Genomic DNA, 26,148 nt, shown 5'->3' on the forward strand with positions numbered 1-26,148 from the left:
ATTGTGTCGGATGAGTGGGATAAAAAGAAAAATAAAAAAATAAATATGGGGTAGGGTGTGGATGTGGGATTTAGCGTTGTTGGCGGTTTTGAAAGTGGTATAAAATATTTTAATTGAATTAATTTGAATGATATAATAATAAGTATAAATAAAATACTAAAATAAAACAATGAAAAAATTATGAACAATAAAATAAAGAAGGAGAATTTAAAAGAAGATTAAAAACAATAAAATTATGTCATCTGCTTCTGTGCTGTACTATGTGTTTGTGTCATATCTCGTAACTTGAGCCGGGGGTCTTTCGGAAACAACCTTTCTACTTCATCAGAGGTAGAGGTATGGACTGCGTACATCTTACCCCCCCCAGACCCCAATAAGTGGGAATACAATGGGTTTGTTGTTGTTGTTAAAAAGTTGTATGTGTTGGATTGTTTAATTGAAAATGGTGAAATTTAAAATTTGAAATTAAAAATTTTGTAATTGACACAATTAAGTATTTTTAGTATTTGAAAAGGAATTGACAGACAAAACATTTTGAATTTAGTGTACTTAGTTGTTGAAGATGGATTGATAGAGAAAAAAATGAAATTAGAAATAAAAAATAAGTAATGTAATTGCATGTCTTAATTTAGTAAAAATAAGAAGGTAAACGTCCATCAACAAAATTAACAACTATTTTATATTTATATTTTATTATTTTTAATACCAATTAAGGAAATTTCCATATTAAAACATCTAAAGTAATCTAAATTGCAATTAGGTATTCAATATTAGTGGTAATTTAAATTTTAAAAATTATTTATAATATATCATAATTAATTTAAATTATGTTAATGTAATATAAAAAAATTAATTATGTACTCGATATAGTACAAAAAAAATATGCTAAAATAAATATGCTTCATTATGTAAATAAAAATATTTTACTGAGAATTTCAGTCACATTGATAATTTTAAATGTTAAATTTTATAAATTCTTTACATTATTATTATTTCATTAAAATACTTAATTTGTATATAATATACTAGAGAAAAACACAAATTTTTTTTCTACAATTGCATAATTATTTTTACTCATATAGATTTAGTTTAAAATGAGGAAGGGAGGAGTGGTGGGGGAATATTAATAATTTAATATCTTTAGATCGTAAATAATATAATAAAAAAAATATAAAATATTTTTTTTTTTTACAATTATATGATTGTTTTTCCATATAGATTTGGTTAGAGGTGAGGGGCTGGATGGAGTAGAGGCATGTGGGGTTGGGGGTTGAAGGGGGGAGGGGTATAAAAAAGTTTTTGTTATTACTTTTTAAAAAAATTAACGAGGGGGGGGGGGGGGGTAGTGTAGATGGTAGAAGTAGGTGGGGGTAGATTTTTTTTTCTTTTCGTATTTTATTAAGAAATAATATAATAGTTAAAATTTTTTAAAGATAATATCATTTAACATGTTCGAATGAAATATTATAATATTAAGCAATTAAAAATAATATTTTAATATTAGTCATGCATCGCACGGGTACGTATACTAGTTATATATACTAAATAGTAAGAAAGTTTTGCCTATAAATTTGTCAAGTGGCAGCATATGATGTAGCCATGTGTTAGTTTTTAAGTCAAATTAATTAAAGTTAGGTATTAATTAGTTATTCGTTAATTTTTTCATTTTAAATTAAAAACAACTAATTATTTTGAGTAGAAATAACATTAAAAAGAAAAAGAAGAATGACAAAACTAGGGGAATGGGCAAGTCTAGTGACAAGGTGGTGAGGTAATAACTGAATAAGTTTATCTGAAAAATAAAAAAATTAATTTAACAAAAATAAACAACATTTAAAAATATTTAAAATAAAACCAACAGAAACAAATACAAGCAATTAAAAAAAATGGAATACCCTCCCTCTTTGAAAAGTAATTGTGGACATGAATCCTGATTTATTTTGTTACAGTAAATTATTGAATTAGTATTATTTTGCAAAATTGATAAAACATCAAATAAAATTATTGTGATTAAATTTTTAATTTTCGTATAAAACGAAATAATAACTACGAAGAAGAGATATGCTAATACTTGATGCATATTTGGTTCTAATTTCATTTATTTTTTTATCTTTGTATTTTTATTATTTATCTTTTAAAAAAATAAATTAAAATACAAAGAAAAAGAAGTAAACAAAATTACCCCATTTCTCCCACAACTTCACTTTATGCGCCAAAATCACTCACGTCCCTGAACCTCCGGTTCTCCATTATCATCTCCCTCCCTTCTAATACCCACAAGTCCATTGACAAAATTCAAAGGAACTTTGTCTGGGGATCAACTGTTGATAAAAGGAAAATCTACCTCTTGAACTGGGACACTATTACCACCCCAAAAGACAAAGGAGGCCTGGGTGATCTCTAAAAGTCTAACATCAAGAATGATACCATGCTGGCCAGCCTGGCATGGAGGCTCAACAAATATCCCTAGATCCTTTAGGCAAAATCCTTCTTAGGAAGTATTATCAGACTAGAAAATGCCCATCCAGAATCTGGAAAAACATCACTAGGGGTTAGGACATATGCAAAAAAGCCTCCTCCTGGATTGTCCATACTGGGAGAAAGTTAATTTCTAGACTGACAGATGGATCCCTCGCTATGAATCTCTTAGGAGCAATATTTAGGGGGCCCTTCTCTTGAATCATGAAAACACTAAGCTTCCTGAGATTTGGAACAAAGGGGACTGGACCCTCAACAGCCTCCCAATGGAGATCCCCCAGCAGATTCTCCATTTCATCAAATCCTATTTCACTCCTAATCCCAAATCCAACTTTGATACCTTAATCTTGAACATCACTGGAAATGAAATATTCTCCAGCAAAAGTACCTACAACATGCTAGCTGGTACTTGTGAAAATGACATCAGAGCCAACTCATCACTCTCAGTTGGGTTTGAAAAGCAAAAATTCCCCCTAAAATAAAAACCTTTCTCTGACTCATCTACCACAACAGACTCCCAACAAGCCACACTTTTGCCAAGATGAAAATCAGGGACTCCTCTAACTGCAAAATCTGCAACTACCACACTGAAGATATTGACCACATCTTCCATGACTGTCCAAAGGTCCACAACTACTGGAAAGCTGTAATAAACAAGAGCATTTCCAAAAACCAGCTAAACCATTATCTTTTTCATCCTTCTAACTAGGGTAGAACCTAGAAAACTCTCTATCATACTCCTTATAACAAGGTTCTGGATTGGTTGGACCTTCTCCCCTTTTACCTTTGTCTATTTGGGGGACATAAACCAAAACACCTTCAACAATTCCAACATCACCCTTAATCCTACCAACGCCTACTCTGAAGCTATGGAATACAAAATGACTATCATAAATAGTAATGCTTCTGCTCAATTCATAATTATCAATGTTAGATGGAAACCCAAAACAAATGGGATATTCAAACTTAACACGGATGATTGCTACATGGAAAACCCTGGAAATTGAGGAATGAGGGGGTTATCAAATCTAACTTTGAGGAATGGATTATAGGTTTTTACAAAGCCTTCCACAATACTACTAATAATTGCGTAGAACTCACTGTTCTTGTGGAGGGACTCAAATTAGTGGAGCAGAGGAACCTGTTACCCATTGTGATTAACATTGATTCTGCTGAGATTATTAATATACTTAAGATTAGAAACTTACACTATGATGCCTTGCTGGATGATTGTAGGTCAATATTAAGAAGATTAAGGGGATCAGTGATTACCCACTGCTTCAGAGAACAAAATGGAGTGGCGGACCTCATGGCCAAACAGGGAGCAGCCTTAATTGACTTTGTAGATACCCGAAGTTTTGAAGTTTCACCTTTGTGTGTTGCAAGGGCGCTAGGGGCAGACAATGCATGAACTTTTTTTGAAAGGAGGGTTAATGATTGTAATATAAACAATGAATCCTTCCCTCTTAGTTTTTCTCTTTTGGATCCTGGCTAATACAACAAGATGAATAGGGTGGTGTAAGGAAAACCTATCTTTTTTTAATTAATGAATATCTTTCTAACCAAAAAGAAGGCATAAAATCACTTTCAAATACACAATCACATTACACATACAAACACAGAGACACAACATCCCAATGAAGCACACATTTTTGGATGTTATTTTTTTCTTTATCTTTAAATAATCATTTTAAGGTGTCTGCACTTTCTTTAACTTGAATCTTCAATAAAATAATTTTATCACAATTATTGTATCAAAAATATGCTAGAAATTTTAAGCATTCTTGAGATCTTTGCGCAATTATCAAATTGATTGTTTTGGCCTACATTGATTTTACTCCTTCATTGTTAGATTTAAATATTGATACTATAGAAATCAACTTTATATTTTATTTGTGCTATATCTCTTGGGTTTATTCCGTTAAAAAAAAGTGTACAAGCTGCTTATTATTGGATTATATTTTATTTAAAAAAGATTCTTTTATTCCTCTTTCCATTTTTTAAAAAGAACTTAAACAATCTAGTCTGTTTAATTCTCTGACATAATGTTCTCTATTTAACTTTTTTAAAAATTGTGTTTTAGTCTTATTCAAAATTATAATTATAATTTATTTAGAATAAACTATGAACTTATTTAAGTTATTGGTACACAAAATAAGAAAAAAAAAATAAAGTGTTATAATAGGGAAAAGAACATATGCTTTGGATAATCGAATGTGTGGCTATTTATTTGTTAAAGAAATTAATCCAATGATATAAAATAAATAAATAATACTAAAAAGTGTTAAGTTATGGATAACGTAATAACGATAACGATATGCAAATAAAAGAAAAATAAATCATTCTAAAAATTTTAGATAAAAATATGTAAACATAAACTTCGTTGAATTAAAAATGACAATTTAAGTTAATTAAGACTACAACGATAAATTTTAATTAATATGTTTTAGAAAATACAACAAAATTATAAAGATAGAGGAGTAGTTTTTAAGTATAAGAAATGTATCATATACATATACTAATTTTATAAGGTCCGTGCTAAGCCCGGGCCCAAACTCAAGTAATTTAATATTTTATATAATGATATAATTAAATATATAAAATAATTACAACTCACAAAGATCATAAATTAAAAATTATTAATATTTTTAAGAGTTTATGAACATATATTTTATAGCTATAAATAAAAAAATATTTCTTCAAATATTTATTAAGTCTTAATTTTATTCATAATTTCATGTGGCAAGAATTTAAGTTAGTTAATATATTAATTTAAGCTTAGTTTTACTTTAAATTAAGAGATAAAAAAATTAAATTCATCAAAATGAACCTCGAGAATCTATTAGTTATTTATATTAAATTTATGCCTAAGAATATTAATTCTCAATTAATCAATAAATATATTTTAAAAATAGTCCGATCTTAATTGATACCACTATCTTCATTTTTAACTTTATTAATAATTTTGGTTTTCAATATTTAAACGATTTTATTGATAATTTCAAAAGCAAGATAAAATTATTCATAAAAAATTCCATTCAATTCATAAAAAATAATTATAAATATTGCGGACCATACTCCATTCATCATAAATAAATATAACCTTATAAACTTAGTTAAGAGATTTACCGATTAGTTAACAACAAAGAACCCTAAATAATTCAGTTAATTGTCAGCCTGAACTCACACCATATTGGTAAAGGTTTGATTTCTCACTTTGTAATTTCCTCATGTTTTCTATTTCTTTTAAAAAAATAGTTAAGTAATTAAAAATTCAAGAAAAAAACTCAATAATGATTTCTCAAATTATGACACACCCTATACAAAGTCTCATTTGGCAAGTAAAGAAATAAAGTAGTTTTATCTATATCTCTGTATCAATTACATGCCATAATTTTATTAGACTAACAAATTAATTGAAATTGCTAAAGTATCCTTGTGAGGTCTCTTATATATAATAGTACTTTTTAAAAATTAATAATAATTAAACAATTAAAAATTCAAGAAAAAAACTCAATAATGATTTCTAAAATTATGACACACCATATACAAAGTCCCATTTGGCAAGTAAAAAAATAAAATAATTTTATCTCTATCTCTATATCAATTATACATCATAATTTTATTAAGTTTATCCTCAGTAGTTTCGCTAAAGCGACCAAATGATTACTTAAGCGGTTAAATGATTGCTTAAGCGATCCTCCACAAAAATCGAATCTTCTCTTAAGCTGTCGAGTGTCTCTTAAGCAGACCTCTATAAGCAATTAGGACTCTGCTTAAGAAACTAGGTAGGGTTCAAGGTTGATCGCTAAAGCGATCCCCTGGTCACTTAAGCAACCGAAGGTCTGCTTAAGCGATTGCACTAGATGATGCCAGGCAACAGATTTTGCTAAGCCCAAATGGACTCCGTTCAGGTGCTCGAGATTTTTTTGAAATCCCATACACACAATGAAACTATGCTACCATACCAATTCGACATTCTGGACTCAATGGAACTATCAAAACTTTCATCCAAGATCATCTCAATTAAATGTGAGCTCTATATCTAGTTTTGGTATAACTAAATTCTACCCAGTAGCCCAAAATAAGTTCAGAAGATTTGAGACCTGGACCAAGGGTTCCCATAGCCTAAAATAAACATTTTGGAGCTGATAGAGTCGTTGGATTTCTCATTCGAGGCTATTTACTAGGAGTTTTTGTCCGAGACCGATTCCCTAATAGCGATAACTCTAAAATAGGAAAATGTTCCTAAAACCCCAAACGAACTACCTGATAATCGAATCAATAGTTTTGACAAGCCATAAATGACTTGTAGCCACTGTGGAAAATTTTGAAATACTGAAAATGTACAAAATTAAGGAAATGGACTGGAGGGTCATTACAATATCTACTACTAAAAGAAATTTCATTCGTGAAAGTAAATGGATAGGAAGGGCCTAAAAGTTTGATAGAACGAGGTAGTAGGCCCGCATGCCCCGAGCATGACTCCTCAGATAACTTCTGTGAAGAGAATACTTCCACGGGATTTTGCTATAGGTACCCTTTTAACCAACTTCCTTACTTCACTTTCCAAATAACCAAAACTCAACCTCAATAATTAATTGGCCTCTAACAGAACCGAGAATGGTTGATGCCAGTAAATCCAAACCACAACACACTAATACGATCACAACCAAGAAAAACTCAACCAATCTAAGGAAAACCCAAGTCATGAATCATGCAACCAACTCTAATATCCACATATTACCTTCTTATGCCTTTCCAAACCTGCTATCTACTCTGAACCATGCAAAAAGTCATTCGATCTTTCCCGTGCAATCACATCAAACTAACCTTAAAAGACTAAAGCTGATCTACAAATAATCCAAAACACTAAGCATAAGAATAAGTCCATAAGGTGATACCTGGGCCCACAAAAGGAAATGGTCAAAGCCGATGATCTCCTACCATGGCTACAACTAGTATGGATGACTCTCAAAACTGATAGTTAGGAGTCCGAAGCACAAACACTCAAATTGAACGATCTTCTCCCAGGTGCTCCACCAACGGAGGATGAAACCATGCTATGTCCAACATAAGTACATTTCTTCTGTTGTATAGATATTTAAAATTTCTGATGAAGATTTAAACTTGAGGCCAGAAGTAGAAAAAACCATCATCATGTGGCATCGTGCTATCATCCAAATAGCTATCAACCATAATTTGCTTGAACTGAAGAAGACTGAATAGGTAGTTAAAGAGTAGGCTTATCTAGCCTATGGATGAAATCCCAATTGATTCAAACTTGAAAAGAAGGGTGCAACTAAGTTACACAATCCAAAACTATAACTTCATCACCAAAGCCAAACTACTTGATCCCAACTATCCAAACCAATCCTATAGGCTAGTAAGCATCCAGACTCCAAATTATAACACAATTTTCGAGTTGTCATTCACAAGAGTCAAAATCATAAACTTGAGCCAACAAGTCTAATCTAAGGCCAAATACACAAATAGACCTTACTATCATAAAGCAGGCATATCCTTAACAGTTTCTGCAAGAGCTGAATCCAAAATGTAGTTGAGAATCAAATCACAATAAAGAAAAAACCACAGGCTAAATACATAAGCAATCAACTCTACATGTACTGGAGGACATAAAGTATCAAGCATAATTGAGAAAATGTCAGGGCTGCAAAGAGTACTAATAGTAGCCAAAACTCGAGGAACTCTAAGGACGACAACCTTAGCCTAAATTTTTCCAATCTACAATGACGAATATCCATAGATAGATATAACCAAGGAGAAGCAATCCACAAAGTCTTAATAGGCCGAACAAATACCTAAATGAGTGTTTCCTAAATTCTCCCATTTTATTTTAACTTAAACTCAACTGGGTCATGAACTACATCACAACAAAAATGGAGTATCCAACTCTGGGCCAACACTAAGATCAAAACTATCACCATGAGATAACCCAACAAACCAAAAAGGCAAACCAAAGACCTTTCAAAATCATTATCAAGACCACTATCGGGTGATGAACTAGCTAGTTCGAAAAATGGATCCCAATATGGTCAACCTAAAAAAAAGCTATAGAACAATATAGCCAATGCTAGAATCCCATCAACCATAGGAGTAAGCCTTTGTATTTCAATATCAGAAATGAGAATTATAACTGAATTGCTAACTCTAGAATTACAACAAAACCATGGAAGACCAAACCTATATTTACTTTCACAAACCACTTAGTGGTCGGTCTAACCTCACTAAAAGAGAAAGAATCAAACAACAGAATTAGTTGTCTAAGCCAACAAATAGAATCGCGAGAAAGGGGACTCTAGCCAGCTAATGCTAATCTAGCTAGCTAATGCTAATCTAGCTATCTATCAAGAATGAATCAATAACAAATAAAATAATAACAATAGAAACAAACAACATAAGCCATAATAGGTACCAAAATGGAAAAACATAACCAAATACCACTCTAAGGTCATAATAAGGTCAAAATGCCAATGAAAAGGAACTTTAACCCAAATGCTACACCCCAAGGGAAATACCACACTGATCCATTCAATCCACTACTAAAAGAAATCACATATGGGGGTATTCACATATGTACGAAATCTATACCAAGGCATATAACAACTATTAAAAAATATCAAGGTATATAATCATCGATGGGTATGAAAACCTCAATTTAACTCAAATAAAAAGTAAAAGATAGAAAATTAAATGTGCATCTATCATGGTAGAAATCCAAAGTTATAAACCTAATATGCCTGAAGAAGTATGAATCTAAGCGGGTCTATACTCAGACTGAGTGTATGAATCACCAACTAAAGCACTAAGTACACTACCTCTAACTGAAGGCGCCACATCCCTATGAGATGGATTTGGGTAAGATAAATGGTTAATAATGCCATACCGAGGACATTCTCTAGACCAATGAAAGATCTTTATGCAGTCGTAATAAACCCCTGGAGCTCTAACCTAGCAAGAAACAAGACTTAACCCCAATTGTCTCACCAAATAATGTTAGGGACACTCTCTATTGAAATGATCATCCTTCCTGCAATCATAACATACCTCAGGAGCTCTAGGCTATCAAGGAATATATGTTAACCCTGTCAAAACAACCAACTCGCATCTGGGGAACTTCCTAGACTAATGGCCAACCTTAACCACAATCAAAACAAGATCGTAAAATACTCTGAGGTACTGCACCCACTGATCTAGAACGGCCACCACGACCTAAAATCCATACTGAATACTTTGCAAGGTCTGTCAAGAACTCTGTTTATTGTGACCACCATGACTGATCTAAGGGTTATCTATAGTATAAGATTCTACATATATGGAACCAACAGGTTACAAGTGATTTTGATCCCCGCTGAGAGGATCCCTACTCCTAGACGAAATACCTGTAATGATATGGCCTCTTATCGCCACCTTTATAAGTCTCAATATATGCTCTCTTTATGGTCCCACGTGATCAACAACTTGAGAAAAAAATACTCAACTGCTATCAAATGATCTAATGCCAAACGTAGTGGCAAAGCTAATCTACCAATAAATCCATGCACTATCTCATACTTTAAAAGATATAGCATAGGAGTGTGTCTAGTCCACTCAAGAAACCTAATCTCATACTCTGAAACTAATAAGAAACCTCACTTAAGACCAACATACCCAACTCTGGTCTGAGAATTTCTCAATGTGTTGAACATTATCTATAGCTGTGAGGTACCCATAAAAAGGCTCAAAATTTCCAATGCTGAATTTTAAAAGGCTGAAGCAGTTACTGACTCTACCAGAGCCTAGGCTAGACCCAAATTCCCTAGCTAGCACAGAAGATCTTCAATATTAATGTCAAACTCTCTAGCCCTATATTGAGTTGAAGCTCTAGGAATATGTGTAAAATCTCATTTGCATCTATCAATAACCTTGTGTAATCCATCTAAAATATAATATGGTCAAAGAATCTACAAAAGGTTCATAGAAATACGAACACATGAAAATAAGTCAAGAATATAATTTTCTAAGAATGCTTTGTAGCCTCCCGAAGATAGGATACAGATGTCTATATATCGATCCATAAGCTCTACTAGACACTTAGCTCTTAACCAACAAAATGATAAATCTAGGATCTGATACCAATTTGTCATGATCTAATTTCTCAGGTCATGATGGACCTACCCGTAGTCATGAACAGCTAGTAATGGACTATCAAAGAAAATGAAAGAAAATGGTAGAACAAATATGATAAGAGACTAATAGATATAAAACAAACCCAAGGCTTGGGTAAATTAGTACAAGATCTTCTACTACAATCAGAATACAAAGTAGAAATATAAATAATACATATCAAAGATGTCTCTAAATTCAAATAAATATCAGTCTAATAATTATGAGGGAGAGAAGGGACACTTCAAACACCGGAACTCACCCTAAATATCTAATCCATGGATGCTTTGCACGATGTACAGAACAATGGCAAGAACTCATATTATGATTTGTAGGCTACAGAAGTGTGGATGTGTACCAAAGATGTGGTACTCAGTAGGTATCAGCCGATTGAGCTCTAAAGATAATGCAAGCATGAATAACATGTAAAGAAGGAATATAATATATAGGAAACTATCCAAGAAACTAAACATGATAATGCTAAGGGATCAATAAAGATAAACTTATACTATTCTAATAGTATTCACGAACTAAAATACAATATCATATAACACTAGTCAAGATACAAAAGAAGAGTAAAAAAAGTTGTATAGTAGTATAAAAGGCTAAGAAGAGATATAAGACATGAATAGACAAGGAAAAGATAAATATACGGTAATACATACATACATACATATATTTATATATATGAACCATGAATTATCTTATTAAGACAATTCAATCAATCCCCTATTGAAAGAACTCTTCAAGAACCAAACGGTCCCTTTTCTTCGTACTTCATATAAATAAATCTAAAACCCCAAAGTATATCTTTCCACAGATCGAAAGAAAAAATAAAGTTTGAGGAAATATTTATTTTTAGATTCTTTTGTATATTAGAAAAAGAAATAATCTACTATTTTTTCTTTTAGCAAATCTAGAAGATATTATATATATATATATATATATATATATATATATATATATATATAGAGAGAGAGAGAGAGAGAGAGAGAGAGAGAGAGGCATCCCAACTAAGTAGGAAAGTTAGCGTTGGCATAATCAGGGTCCCTAATTATAATGTCTAATCATGAGATAGCGACCAATAATGTAATTTACCTTAAAGGGATCAGAATCATATCAACAACCTCGGGAACCAATCCATAATCAACCTACCATAAACAAACCATAATAACAATAGTAAAGTAATCAGCTAGTCCAGATAAACAATACCTAATCGGGACCCCATAAACCCAGAAGATCCAATCAAATACTCAGCAAACAGTAATCATAGATTATACCTATACAATCCCCATAAGGCTGATAGATGTAAGCACCAAACAATTATACTAGTGATAGGCAATGTATATGAATGAATTCAGCATAAACTAATAGTAAATTATAACCGATCCAAGTGTCATAATGTACCAAGTGTATACACCTTCTACAGATCAGTAACTCACAAAAGTGAGACCTTCGATGACCACTCTTCTTCGGCATTGTGGCTCACAGACGAAGGAAAACTTAGGGGATTTAGGAATATTCGTATACACTGTTTAATCCTGATCTAGGACTTTTAATAATAATAATCATCAATCTACTCCACTCAGTACCAAAGAGATGTATATATAATAAGTGCATGGACACAAACCATGACTAAAAGAGTGTAAGTCTGTGAATTTATTGCTTAAGATAAACTTCAAAATTAAATCAACACAACAACATAGAAAGGGTCAAAATCTCTCTCGATTGAAGTAAATAATAGTGGTAACAGAGTGGATAAACAATGAACATAAAACAATCTCGATCTAATAATATCATCTTTAGTTCCAAAAGCTCATAACTCATTAAATAAAGTGGCACGATTCCCTTATAGAAGAATTTATTTCAAAAGTGAAAAGTGGGAATAAATTTTTTTTTTTTTAGAAAACAATAGTAAAATCATGGCTCTGGTTGAATCGTACCACTAAGTGAGCATGAATACACCTAAAAGTATGCATGCCATTACCAGTATCTAAATAATACAACAATAAGTGCCTAAACATCCATAAACTAGAATGACTCCCTTTCTAAAGGAAAAATACTCACCTATAGTCCAACTGATATCATAACCATGGCCTCAGGCCTAATAATATATGTAACTAGCATAATAATAGCACTATAATCCAAGAAAATACGGTTCAAGTCACTAAGTTAGTTAGTAAGTCTTATGCTAAAGGATCCTTGATATCCAGCTATAGTTAATATGCTTATAATCTAGGGTGATAGGATTTTATAGTCGTAACAAGTATTTCAGGGTCGGGTCACCTTTCTATCTCTAAACTCCCTAATTTATAATCATAAATAAGCCTTATTATCCTTACCTATCATGTGATCTATACCATACACCATCTCATAAAGTAAAGTAGATTGAAGCCTACCTCGATATCAAGCTGAATTTCTTGAATCATCCACCAATCACTCGTATTTGCTCCATGATCCTAAAACACTGTCAAGCTATCAAAATAATAATCTATGCGTCAATAGAAGTAAAATAAGACCCTTATTTACTATAAAAATATTTGGGTTGAAATTTAGGCCAAGAACGGGCCCGTTGGGCCCGCTGGGCCTGCAGATGAAACTCAAAATTAAATCTGTCGCGAGGTCTCTCGAAGAACAAGGAATGTATGCTCAAAATTTGAGCACAAATAGAGCATAAATTGGGGCCCAAATCATCCCCTAAAGTCTAAGAATGTTAAAACCTAAATTCTAATAAAAATATAATAAAAGGGGATGGAATTTGACGGGCAAAATAATGGAAAATGACTAATAAATGTTGGATTAACTTATCTTAAATTCAATAGATGATTATCCACACTTTCCCTGCTCCAAGCTCTCAAAAATTGAGGAAAGGGGTTAAGAAATTAGGGAGAAAATGGGTGAAGAAGGGGATTTATCCCCAGCAGCTATCGCTAAAGCGACCAAATGATTGCTTAAGAGATTACTTCTTAATTGGTAAAATGACCACTCAAGCGATCCTCCACAAAAATACGGTCTTCATTTATGCGGTCGAGTGTCCTTTAAGTGACCTCCGTTTATGTGATTAGGCCTCTGCTTAAGCGACTAGGCGGGGTCAAAGGTTGATCGCTAGAGCGATCCTGTAGTCACTAAAGAGACCACTGCTTAAGACACCAAAGGTCGACTTAAGCAATTGCAATAGATGATGCCAGACACCAGACTTTTCTAAGTCCAAATGGACTCCGATTGGATGCTCGAGATTTTTTGAAACCCTGTGCGTGCAAATGAACTATGCTACCATACCAAATTCGATATTTCAAACTCAATGAAATCATCAAAAATTTGATCCAAGATTGTATCGATTAAATATGGATCTCACACTTAATTTTGTTTGAACTAAATTCTACCCAATAGCCCAAAATGAGTTTGAAAGCCTCAGGTCCTAAATCAAGGGTCTCTCTAGCCTAAAATCAATGTTTCAGAGCTGATAGCGCCGATGGATTTCTCATCCAATTTCATTTACTTAGAGTCTTGGTACGAGATCAATTTTCTAATAGTGATGGCTCAAAAATAAAAAAAATAAACGTAAAACCTTAAACAAACTGTTCGATTACCAAACCGGCAGTTTCAGAAAGTCATAAATGACCTCTAGCCACTAGGGCTAGCCATATTTTGATTTAAACCAAAAAAATGAAAAATCAAACCAAAATTTTAATTTCGGTTTGATTTTTCAATTTTTCTGATCGATTTTGGTTTTCAATTTTTAAAATTTAGTTACATGGTTTGATTTTTAGTTTTTCAAAAAATAATTCCGATAAACCAATTAACCGAAATTCTATAAATAATTAATTATATATATATTTTTATTATATATATATATAATATTTAATATATAATAATATAATATAAATATATAATAGCAACCCTAATAACTAATAAGTAATAGCATGCCACATACAACTAACAACACACATCAGTCCAATAGTCGATCAATCGATTGAACCATAGACCGCTTGCGAGATCATCGTCTGTACAACAACACCAGAGCCGGCGACCAGACGATCATTGTGGGCTGCAGCCCACAGTGCCGACTGTGGTCTTTCCGGTAGCGACCACTCTTCCGAGTTCCGACTGTTTATGCAAACTTATGCATAATGAAGTTATATATTATGTAAAACTTATGGTTATGTCATTTAGTTTCATCTATGTTGAGTTATTTATATCTGGGAATGAAAAATAGGTTTGAGTTTTTTTTTAAATCATTAATTTTAAATGTCCAGTCATAACAAAGAGAGATTCACTACTTTAATTTTTAAAACCGAAATAAAAATCCGAAATAACTGAGCCCAATTTGTAGAAATCGAACCGAACCGAATTTATTTTGGTTTGGTTACGGTTGTCATTTTTGTCAATCCGAAAATTGAAAAACCAAACCGATATTAAACTATCAAATCGAACAAACCGAATGCCCAGCCCTACTAGCTACTATGGAAGGCTTGAAATGCAAGTGACGCATGAAAATCAAGGAAATGATCTGAAGGATCATTACATGCGTATAGTATTGTTTGATTTTCGGGCTTTCATTAGCAAAAGTGCTAATCAGGACTGATTTTCTTTACTTTGAATACATTTTCTCTTTATATTCATTTTGATCACAAAGATTCTTCTTGATTTGGTCGCTTTATTTAAAAAGAGTGTGCTAACCAAAATTTGGTTTTCATACTTTGATCATGTTTTCTTTTTATTTCTATTGGAGATATGCATATTAGAAAAAGTACCAATAGGATACTTAGCCTAAATCAAGTTCAGTATAAGGCTCAGATTGCCCATGAAAATAATTGTTTTTTGGGGTTGGAGTTAGAATTGGAGTTGACGTTGGAGTTGGTGTTGTGTTTGGCCATGAATATAAATTAGAGTTGGTTCTCAAATTTTGTGAGATAAATAGGAGTGAAAACAAGTAAAATAATTCTTATGGCCAATGCTACTATTTTCACTTTTTCACTAAAATAAAATAATTTTTTGAAAAAAAGTAAAAAACAAATCTTATGGTCAAACGCCTATTAAATAGATAAACACCCATTATATGTTAAATCTTGCATTATGATTGTAAAATGCAGATGCATCTTAATTGGTTAAGAAATTATCTAACAATCAAGACAAATTTATTTTTGGTAAGGTAAGTATACGCAGTCCATATCACTACCTCAGAGGTGAGATATAGAGATTGTTTCATCGTATTATTTTACAAAGAGACTACAAATAAGAGCTTTTTGTGAAAAAATATGTGATCAAAATTCTTCTGAAGTATATAATCTTCTGTTGCTTTTAATTTGTAATTTTATAGGAAAAAATTATCTTTGTTGAAAGCACTTTTCTCCTTTAGAGAGATTCAGCAACTTTGAGTGTTGTAATGTTGCTCTTTTTTTAATAAAAAGAAAAATTTGTTGATAGGTGGACCTTTTCTCCCTAAGGTTCATTCCGTAAAAAAAGAATATTATGAATGTCTACGAGTACGCGTAGCTCCATCTTTGGAGGTCCTACCTCTTTGAATTCATTGAATCATCTTCTCTAATGTTGTCAAATGCAAACGGTTATTCATGTTTTAAGAGTTGATATGTCTATTTTCACAACTATTTTATGCATATATCCTCATATTTTGAATTTGATGTTCATATAGATATGCTTCCGCCATATGAAGGGAAGTTGCCAGTGTTGGAGGTGCTTGTCAAGAAAGTTGGGCAACTTATAGAATTAACTTTATTTAAGGTACAATTAAGAAACTGTGTGGCTCTTTTCTCCTTTAGATATTTGCATTTTTTTCTCGTTATGTCTTAACATGTGATGTGAATGTGGGGTGGGGATTTCATAAGATATAAGAATTGAGGAAAAAAAAAGTTGATTCAGAAGATTCACTTTTCCTCGTGTGACATGTGTAGATCGACGGATCATTAACCCTTCTTTACAGTGCAGCCTTGGTTGTTGCACTTGAAGGTAACAAGAAAAGGAATGTTTTCTATAAGGATTTATGGGTAAGGTACAAAATATGTCATCAATTTGGAATGTGGAGAGTAAGTGAATTTCAATACTATTTGGAATAATTCATCACCACTCATGAGTTCATCAAGTTGATTATATTTAATTTGAATGTCTATTTTACTTTTTAAGTATAGAATTGATGATTCCTTTGCATAAATAATTTTAACAAAAAAAATAAGGTGCACCAATATTGGGGGTTTTGTCTCACCATGAGGTATTCTATAATTTCAAGACTTATATTTTTTATCAGTTTGTAATTATTAGATTAGGAGGATGTTTTGGAAAAGCTTATAAGCCGGTTAAATAGGCTTGTAAATCCTTTTTAGCTTATTTACATGTTTTGGTAAATAGCTGAAGTGCTTGTAAGGTAATTTTAGTCAAAAGGCATAAGTTGGTCACTCTTAATATATGCCTTTTTAGTTTGTAAGCACTTTTAGTTTGATCAAGAATCTGACTATTTTATCTTTGATATTTTTTAAAATTCTCAAAATATCTTCGCGAAATACAAGATCTTATTTCATGTTTATTGTTTATTCGTAGTTTCTCCTTTTATTTACAAAGATGCTATTGAATTAGTTGTTTTTTTATAAAATCTTACGGGTGTTTGTCAATTTTTTTTAAAAAAGTAGCTTGTCTACATATTTTTTTTACCAAACACGTCAAATTGTTTATGACGTTTTATACATTGTGTTGTTGGTTCTGGTATTGATCCAGGCAATGTAACAAATATTCAAGCGGGAAAGATGGGCCAGAATAGACTTTAAGAGGCACATTTCTTGTATTCTTTAGTCGGTCAGATAGCAATAACACGTTGTTCAGTGCTTTTATGCCTCATGCAAAAATTGTATTATCCTAATATTTATATGATGTATTGAAGAATGCAACCTGCTGTTGATGATTTTATGTTCTTATATCCATAGAAGATAGAGCACTATCTCTTTTGCACAACAATATTGCAAAAATGTTCGTGCCCAGCACGAGTACGGGTCATCTTATTAATTCCTAAACAAAACATCAGTTTACCTTAATTAGAGCCATTAAATCCCAAACAAAATATTGAGTAATAAAACCTAAATAGTATCTCTCTCTATCGTATATTCAAAATATGTTTGAAATACTTTTGTTCTTCTTTTGATTAATTTCAAAATTCAGCTATGTTTAGCCTTTAATATAATCATCGTCAGCTCGATCTGATACATCAAATTTTTAAGCCTGTCATGAACTAGTCCGGATGAATTGAGTTAAATGATATTGATAGTTCTAAATATTGAAAAATGTTACTAGACAAAACAAGACGCATTTTGAGTTTATCTAGGGGCGAGGATACAACAGAACAAGACGCGTTTTGAGTTTATCTAGGAGCGAGGATACAACCTTAAAAGAAGGTTTGAAAATCCCAAATTAGGTTAAAAGATTAACTAATAATTGAGACTTGAGCATTCTCTTGCTTTCTTACGGTTCATACTTAAAAATATTTTTTCTTACCAAATAATATTAGCACGATTCCATTAGTTTTTTATTTTTCAAATTCGGTTATCCCATAAGGGTGTTCAAAATAGAATTGTAACCAATAATTCAACCGCAAAATTAATTTTTTGATCTATTGGTAATGGGTTATCTAATTAACGATTAGGGAACAGATTAAAATTTTATATTTAATGGCTTATCGGTGTGGGGAAGGCTACTCAATTTTCTTATTAAATCGTTAACCCGTTAGGAATTATCATATTAATATCTTTACCCCTACATATATCAAGTATTTTTTGTAAACCCAAAAACTAAAACTCCATTCAGTATTTTATTTACTTCTTAGCTTAGGAAATAACAAGTCACTTCCTATAACATCTAGCCATAAAGCGCAGTCAGATTCCCTTAAACATAAATAAAACTTGAAATTAGTTCTTAAACCAAAACACAAATTATTCTTGATAACATGAAGGACCGCAAAAAAATTAAAACAACCTCAATGTGCTCTTCACAAAATTTGATATAAATCAAAAAAAATTCTATTCAAATTAAAGTTTAAATTTTTTGGTTGACCCAATAATTTAAAATATTTCTATATACGTTTTAGGTCTAGAAGAAAATTCTCATTTGATTCTATGATTTAACCTATTAAAATATTGTATGAACAAAACTCAGCCTAAAAGACTGATAAATAGATGAATCATAGCATATATAAACAACTTAGTCAATGAAGAAATTGATGATTTACCCACAACCACTTGATATCTCATTATCTCTTTGATTTATCCATTACACTGTGTGATAACTGTCCACTAATTACGAACTGACACCGATCAATCGTTATCTTATAAATTGGCTAGAATATTAGTACATTTAAAGCCGATAATCAATAAGTCAAAAAATTAAATATAATTGTCTAACCCATCCGTCTGATAAGCACCCCTACCAACAACTTAAAGTTTCACCGGAGAAAATCACATATATCTCTTTATCTGTCACATAGAAAAATATAGAATTTTCATTGCATGCAGCATTGTAACCGTTACGTATCATGACCTTATTCATTTTTTAATCTAGACTAGATAGGGAGGCAATAGCATCTCTTGAATCGGAAGGGTTGGTTTACTCTACCATCGATGAATGTCACTACAAGTGGACAAGTACTTAACGCTTTGCTTACATACTCGGGGAATCAGAGGAAAAATCATAGTTGACTTGGCCTCGTCAAATATAGTAAGTTTTAGGAACTAATTTGTAGACAAAAATGACTTAAGAGTACCTCTCAAATCTTCAATTAAATAAAGGTGACAAGTGAATTCCACAATATACTTAAGTTAAAAAGGTAAAGTCACTCAAATAACTTGAGACAGTTGTTGGACAACTGCATTAGTTATTCCAACAGTTATCAAAGTTTTCCGACAACTATAGTAGTTGTCCCAATAATTATTAAAGTTGTCTAACAACTTTGTATAATTGCGGAACAACTTTGATAGTTGTGAGACAATTTCTATAGTTATTGAGATAACTTTTATAATTGTTGAACAAAAATATTAAAATAAAAAACTGAAAAAAAAATTGTCACTTTTACCTAGTCACTTAATAACCCCACGTATTGACAAATTTGTTTGTAACTTTTAATTCAAAATCCCTGATTTCTTTTATTGCAGTCTAGCTTTACATTGGAGTATATTTATGGATGAATGCATTTTTCAATTATCACCTTGTTTAGCAGTCATTGTTACTATTTTGTCTATCGAAAACTTCTATATTTACAAGGTGGGGATAAAAACAGCATACATACTATCTAATAAGAGAGAGAAAAGAGAAACACACAATTGGTAGTCAACATGTGTGTTTCTCTCATTAAGAGGTTGTTTGGCTTGGTGGTGAAAGCCTTGCATTTTAAGTGACCTATCTTGGGTTCAAGCCTCTATGGTCTATGACAACATGATACTCCATCCGTCCCATTTTATGTTTCGCCATTTGATTGGGCATGAAGTTTAAAAAAAAGGTAGATTTGGTAAAATTTATCAAATTATTCTTTATCAAAAATGTGTCAATACCTTTTTTTTAATTAAGTGGGACCAATAAGGATAAAAGGGTAATTATGTTTTTAAAAAGTTGCCTAATAAAGAAAGACAACACTTATTTTGAGACGGACTAAAAAAAAAATGATGACACATAATTTGAGACGGAGGGAGTATTTTGTTTTGATGTAGCAGTTGTTGCTTATTTATTGCTAAATATCTCCCACATTAATTTTCACCCATCATTCCACAATTCAATGCAATGTTTTGATGTAACAGTCGTTGTTTATTTATTGCTAAGTATTCCCCATATTAACAGTTGGAGTACTAATATTTTTTTTTAATTTTTGTTTATATTTTACATTTTCATTTGCACAAAAAATGTATTTTCAATAAATCAAAAGGTTTTTTTTCAAATAATTTATATATTTAAAAATTATGCAAAAATTATTTTAAATAACAATAATTAATAATTTTAAAAATATATTAGAAAATTATTGTTAAAAAAAGTTGTTTGACTCCGAAGATTTCACGTCTCATATAAATTAATGTAAAAAAGTAACATATTTCTTTGTTCTAATTTATGTGGTAGAGTTCGAATTTTAAAAGTTAAACAATTTAATTTTCACTTGAAATTTAGACATAAAATCTTCAAATTTTTTGAAATAACATCAACATATTTCAAAACTACGTAAAAATACAACGAGCCACAATAATTCACAATTCAAAATATTTAAGAGATGTATTAAAAAAAAAAATGATCAAAGAAAAACTTGATTGAATCACAAAATTCATAAATTGAGACGACGAAAATATTATTTTCATTTACAGATACTATTACTAATAAAATTGACGTTATACTAAGAAATAACTGATTTTTATACTGTTGAAGGCACTGGTCGCTTCCCAACTAGATTTTATAGAAGAATGAGCAGATCTGTGAATAGGCATGGAAAAGTGAAGACGTTATTTGAATTTTGAACTAGAAATTGAAGCACCTAGTGCGAAGGAGCTGAAGTGAAAGATGTGCTTAGATGAATTAAGATTCAGCTAAAAGAATATTATGGACTGGGAAGGGGAGGGAAAGAGGATATATGAAGAGACAAGGCACAGAGGGGTAGGATGGCAGATCATTGGTAGCGGCCAAATATAGTTCATATTTCATTGAGTATGCTAATTCAAAAATCAGCAATACTCTCCACTTGGGCAGCTGATATTCCCGTTGCACTGTAAAGCTCAAATTTCACACCAGTTTCACTTCTTCAGACTACCAAGGCAATCACCTAAGGTAATAAAAGATTTCCCCTTCCGATGGACATTTGAATACGACAACTATAATTCTTGGATAACCCTATCAAAGATTGTAAGAGGAACAACCACAAGTAATCCTAAAACGGAACCTTTTAAGGAATAATTAAAAGTTCGAAAATGGAAAATGGAAACTTCAGGCAGAAAAAGTTTAACGTCCAAATTAAGCAATTCAGTTAACATTAATAGCAAAAATACAAAGCCATCATGGCACCTCAACAGAAAATGAAAAGAGACTCGAAATATGCTCGCCACCGCCTATCAAGTACCCAGTTCTGAGAATGGTTACCTGACATACAAGGCAGAGAACTAGAACCTAATAAGCAAATCAAAGACCAAACTATAACATAATTAAATAAAACGTCTAGATAGCACACTTGACGATAAAAGATAGCATTGGAAACACTAGCATTATAATGCACTGTTCACTTTCCCTTCTTCTGGGCAGCCTTTGTGACCTTGGCACCAGTTGGGTCCTTCTTGTCAACATTCTTGACAACACCAACAGCAACAGTTTGCCTCATGTCTCTAACAGCAAAACGACCCAATGGTGGATATTCAGCAAAGGTTTCAACCACCATAGGCTTGGTGGGAATCATCTTAACCATACCAGCATCACCATTCTTCAAGAACTTGGGCTCCTTCTCGAGTTCCTTACCCGAACGCCTATCAATCTTGGTCAATATCTCAGCAAACTTGACAGCAATGTGGGAAGTGTGGCAGTCGAGCACTGGTGCGTATCCATTTCCAATCTGGCCAGGATGGTTCATGATGATGACCTGGGCAGTGAAGCTGGCAGCCCCCTTAGCCGGGTCATCCTTGGAGTTTGAGGCAACGTAACCACGCTTAAGATCCTTAACAGCAACATTCTTAACATTGAACCCAACATTGTCACCAGGGAGTGCCTCTTGGAGAGCTTCGTGGTGCATCTCTACGGACTTAACTTCAGTTGTCAAACCAGAAGGGCCAAAGGTCACAACCATACCAGGCTTGATCACACCAGTCTCTACACGGCCAACAGGGACAGTTCCAATACCACCAATCTTGTAAACGTCCTGAAGTGGAAGACGGAGGGGTTTGTCTGATGGCCTCTTGGGCTCATTAATCTGGTCGAGAGCCTCAAGGAGGGTTGGGCCCTTGTACCAGTCGAGGTTGGTAGACCTCTCAATCATATTATCACCTTCAAAACCAGAGATGGGGACGAAGGGGATCTTGTCAGGGTTGTAACCGACCTTCTTGAGGTAGGAAGACACTTCCTTCACGATTTCATCATACCTAGCCTTGGAGTACTTGGGGGTGGTTGCATCCATCTGCGCGATAGTAACAGAATTAGCATGACATATACTGCTTAAAATATAACAATTATTTGTCAATCAATAAAAGCAAACCTTGTTGCAGCAGCAAATCATTTGCTTGACACCAAGGGTGAAAGCAAGCAATGCATGTTCACGGGTCTGACCATCTTTCGAGATACCAGCTTCAAAACCACCAGTGGTGGAGTCGATAATAAGGACAGCACAGTCAGCCTGTGAGGTACCAGTGATCATGTTCTTGATAAAGTCCCTGTGTCCAGGGGCATCAATCACAGTGCAGTAGTACTTAGTGGTCTCAAACTTCCATAAAGCAATATCAATGGTGATACCACGCTCACGTTCAGCCTTAAGCTTGTCGAGCACCCAGGCATACTTGAATGACCTCTTGTTCATTTCAGCAGCTTCCTTCTCGAACCTCTCAATAACACGCTTGTCAATACCACCAAGCTTGTAGATCAAGTGACCAGTGGTAGTTGACTTTCCAGAGTCGACGTGACCAATGACCACAATGCTGATGTGAATCTTTTCCTTACCCATCTTGAGGGACTAAAAGACTGTAATTTATACAACACAGATAAACGCATTTCAAAAGGCATGTAAACATTTCTAAATTCAGCATTAAGAACTGAAAAATTAACCTTCCATAGCTTAACCAAATGATTCTTCAATAACAGGTGATATAAAACAAAAATAATGAACTAGCCTTTCCCATTTACAACTAATTCAAAACTATGTTTTCTCTATATATACAACTACTCATTATGTGGAAGACAATATTGAAGTAAAATATAAATAATTAACTTTCTAAAATACTTTTTTACCCCTCCTTCTGAGCTCCCACCCTTTTTGCTCCCTTGGTAACTCAAACTCACAACCCTGGGTTGGAAGTGCGGGGTGCTTACCATTTATTTTTTGAGTAAGCATTGCATATGTTCATTACTTAGGGTTTCAAAAATGTAAGCAGCTATAGCTTTTACTCTTGGTGAAGATCTCAAAAACTTTATCTACAGAAAGGATATAAAAGTGAGCGCAAAAGGTAGCAATTGCAGTGGTGAAATTAGAGAATACAACACATTTTAGGACTAAATTACTCTATAGAAAAAGGATTTAATTGCTGGAACAATGCAAAAATTGAATAAAAACAGAATCATGTCAAAGCATTTTAAGAGTGAAAATACCTACAGTTAACCTCAGCTCACTCGGCTTAAATAATACAAATCTTTGAACATTGACAGATTATGAAAAATTGATTACAAACATTTACAGATCTGTATTTATGGATACACATCTATATCAATCGAAAGATAGAAATGGTCATATTCAAGCTCAACATAGAGTTCGGTTGTATAAGAAATGGATACAACTCAAACTAGATCACAATAAACCGTACACATGTCTTCTGAATGTTAGCTTCAATATGTATGATCTTACAGAATGTTCATCTAGCCGATTAAAGAAAATATCTATAATAATTGGTTTACAGATCTACTGACAGAACCACCACAGATCAAACAAAAAATAAATTGATTACAAAATAACAGTAACTGATAAGAAAAGATAGAGAAGTTGCATAGATGTAACCTTAGAGAGAAGAGGAATTAGGTCACTTTGCGGCGGCTCAGAGAGAAGGGAATCACAGAAAAAGTGAGGAAGTGCTAATGTTGGAAGGATAATGGGCTTTTTATAGTCTCCACGAAGAGAATTAGGGTTCTCTATGTGCTGTTCTTAGCTCTCTTTATATACGTAAATGCCCCTCCCTCGCATTTTTCTCTTTTTCATTTTTAAAGGCAAATTTTCAGAAATAGACACTAAGATACATGGCGTAAAAAAGGCAAACTTTCATAAATAGCCACACTTTTAAGATACTGGGCACGCACTAGCCACACTTTTTGAAAATTATTATCTGTAGTCAATGTATCAACTGATTGTAATTAATATAAAATACAAATATAGTAAAATTCAACTGATTGTATTTATATCAATTGTACGCAATTAACTTTATGTGATATAAAATATAAATGTAAATGACCAATCAAAATGGGATATACTAGAATAGAGGCGCGCATTACTGAAGAGCTCTAAAGGCTCACGTTACGTAGGGTTTGACTAACGTACGCTTTGACCATGGCTCGACGAAAATGACCTGTGCTCACTGATCTGAAGACACTGGTGAATGAGGAGACTAGCTCCCGTATGTTTACACCTGAAATAGGGATTACCCAGATGCAATCGACTGTCCAATTAAGCCAATTCATCCTGGAGACTGGAAAAATTACAACAAGGGCCAACGAAGACGACGTTGCAAGCTCCGACTAAAACTGCAATTCCAATTAGCAAAGCAGAAAAGGTGGAGCTTGAAGCGGCGAAGGCGACGAAAAAACTCTCATTTTCTATTGGTGAAACTGAAGGACCCCCTACAATGGTGGATGTGGTACGTGGGAGTTGTAATGTCCAAAAAGGTATGTAAATTAACTTCTACTCCCCTGAAATTAGTAATGGAATTAAGGTTGTGAAATTAAATCCAGATGATGTCATGGCTCAATGTAGTAAATGGGAACATGCTTTAATTAGATATGTAATTAGGGGTAATCCATCATTCATGGAGATGCTGAATTTTGTATGTGGTGTATGGACTGAAGGTGTGATGTCTCAACCTACGCTGACTACGTAGTTCTGGAGCACAAGGATTGCTTCTAAGAATCACACCCTCTACTAGTAGGTGAGATCCCATCCTTGAGCTCACTCGGTGCTAGTTTTTACTCCCAGTTGAAAGACTCAGAACTGAATTCTCAACTGAACACTGGTTGAACTGAATCTGACACTGTTCATATTAATCAAAAGTTCTGACTGAGTTACGCTGAGATCACTTGGTTCCGTATTTGATAGAAAAATATCAAATCATAGTATCTGACTGATGATACAGAGCTTGAATAGATTACTTGAATCGCTTCTGAGATTAGGATTAAATGACTTGAATACTATTAGAACTGAGCTAATTACAGGTCTGAGGCTAGATTACTAGCGATACAGAGATTACAGAGATAACTGAGATTACCGAGCTTTATTAAGCTGATTACAGGTCTGAGGCTAGATTACTAGCAATACAAAGATTATAGAGATAACTGAGTTACCGAGCTTTATTAAGTTTCGCACTTGTCTAAGGATACAGAGTTCTATAGTTCACTGAGTTCTGAGAATCATGGCTCGATTGTAATTATTGAGAAACTGACACGGGCTCTAGACAACAGCTCTATTTTCGGGTATAAATACCCCCAGGACTCGACAACATAAAAGTAAGACATAATCATTCTTCATCACAAATCATTCATGCATCGTCACGGTCATCCATTCATTACTACCATCATTTATTCATCATT

At 33.0% G+C, this 26,148-nt stretch overlaps 1 protein-coding gene across 1 annotated transcript; it reads right to left on the minus strand.

Moving 5' to 3' along the window:
- Positions 1 to 21,593: 21,593 nt before the first annotated feature.
- Positions 21,594 to 24,586, minus strand: LOC107873427 (elongation factor 1-alpha). The gene is made up of 3 exons (XM_047413505.1): positions 24,353 to 24,586; positions 22,847 to 23,325; positions 21,594 to 22,768 (listed from the first exon to the last, which is right to left on the minus strand). The coding sequence occupies exons 2-3, from the start codon at positions 23,306 to 23,308 to the stop codon at positions 21,884 to 21,886; spliced, it is 1,347 nt and encodes a 448-aa protein (XP_047269461.1). The 5' UTR covers positions 23,309 to 23,325; positions 24,353 to 24,586; the 3' UTR covers positions 21,594 to 21,883.
- Between the last annotated feature and the right edge of the window lie 1,562 nt (positions 24,587 to 26,148).

This window comes from Capsicum annuum, chromosome 6 (genome assembly GCF_002878395.1).
Source record: "Capsicum annuum cultivar UCD-10X-F1 chromosome 6, UCD10Xv1.1, whole genome shotgun sequence".
NCBI lineage: Eukaryota > Viridiplantae > Streptophyta > Magnoliopsida > Solanales > Solanaceae > Capsicum > Capsicum annuum.

What these genes read in the sequence shown, in the direction of transcription:
- LOC107873427 (XM_047413505.1), bottom strand. Translation starts at nt 23,308, where the DNA reads ATGGGTAAGGAAAAGATTCACATCAGCATTGTGGTCATTGGTCACGTC. An exon ending in TGATTTGCTGCTGCAACAAG is followed by an intron (nt 22,769 to 22,846) that starts GTTTGCTTTTAT and finishes ACTATCGCGCAG; the next exon opens with ATGGATGCAACCACCCCCAA.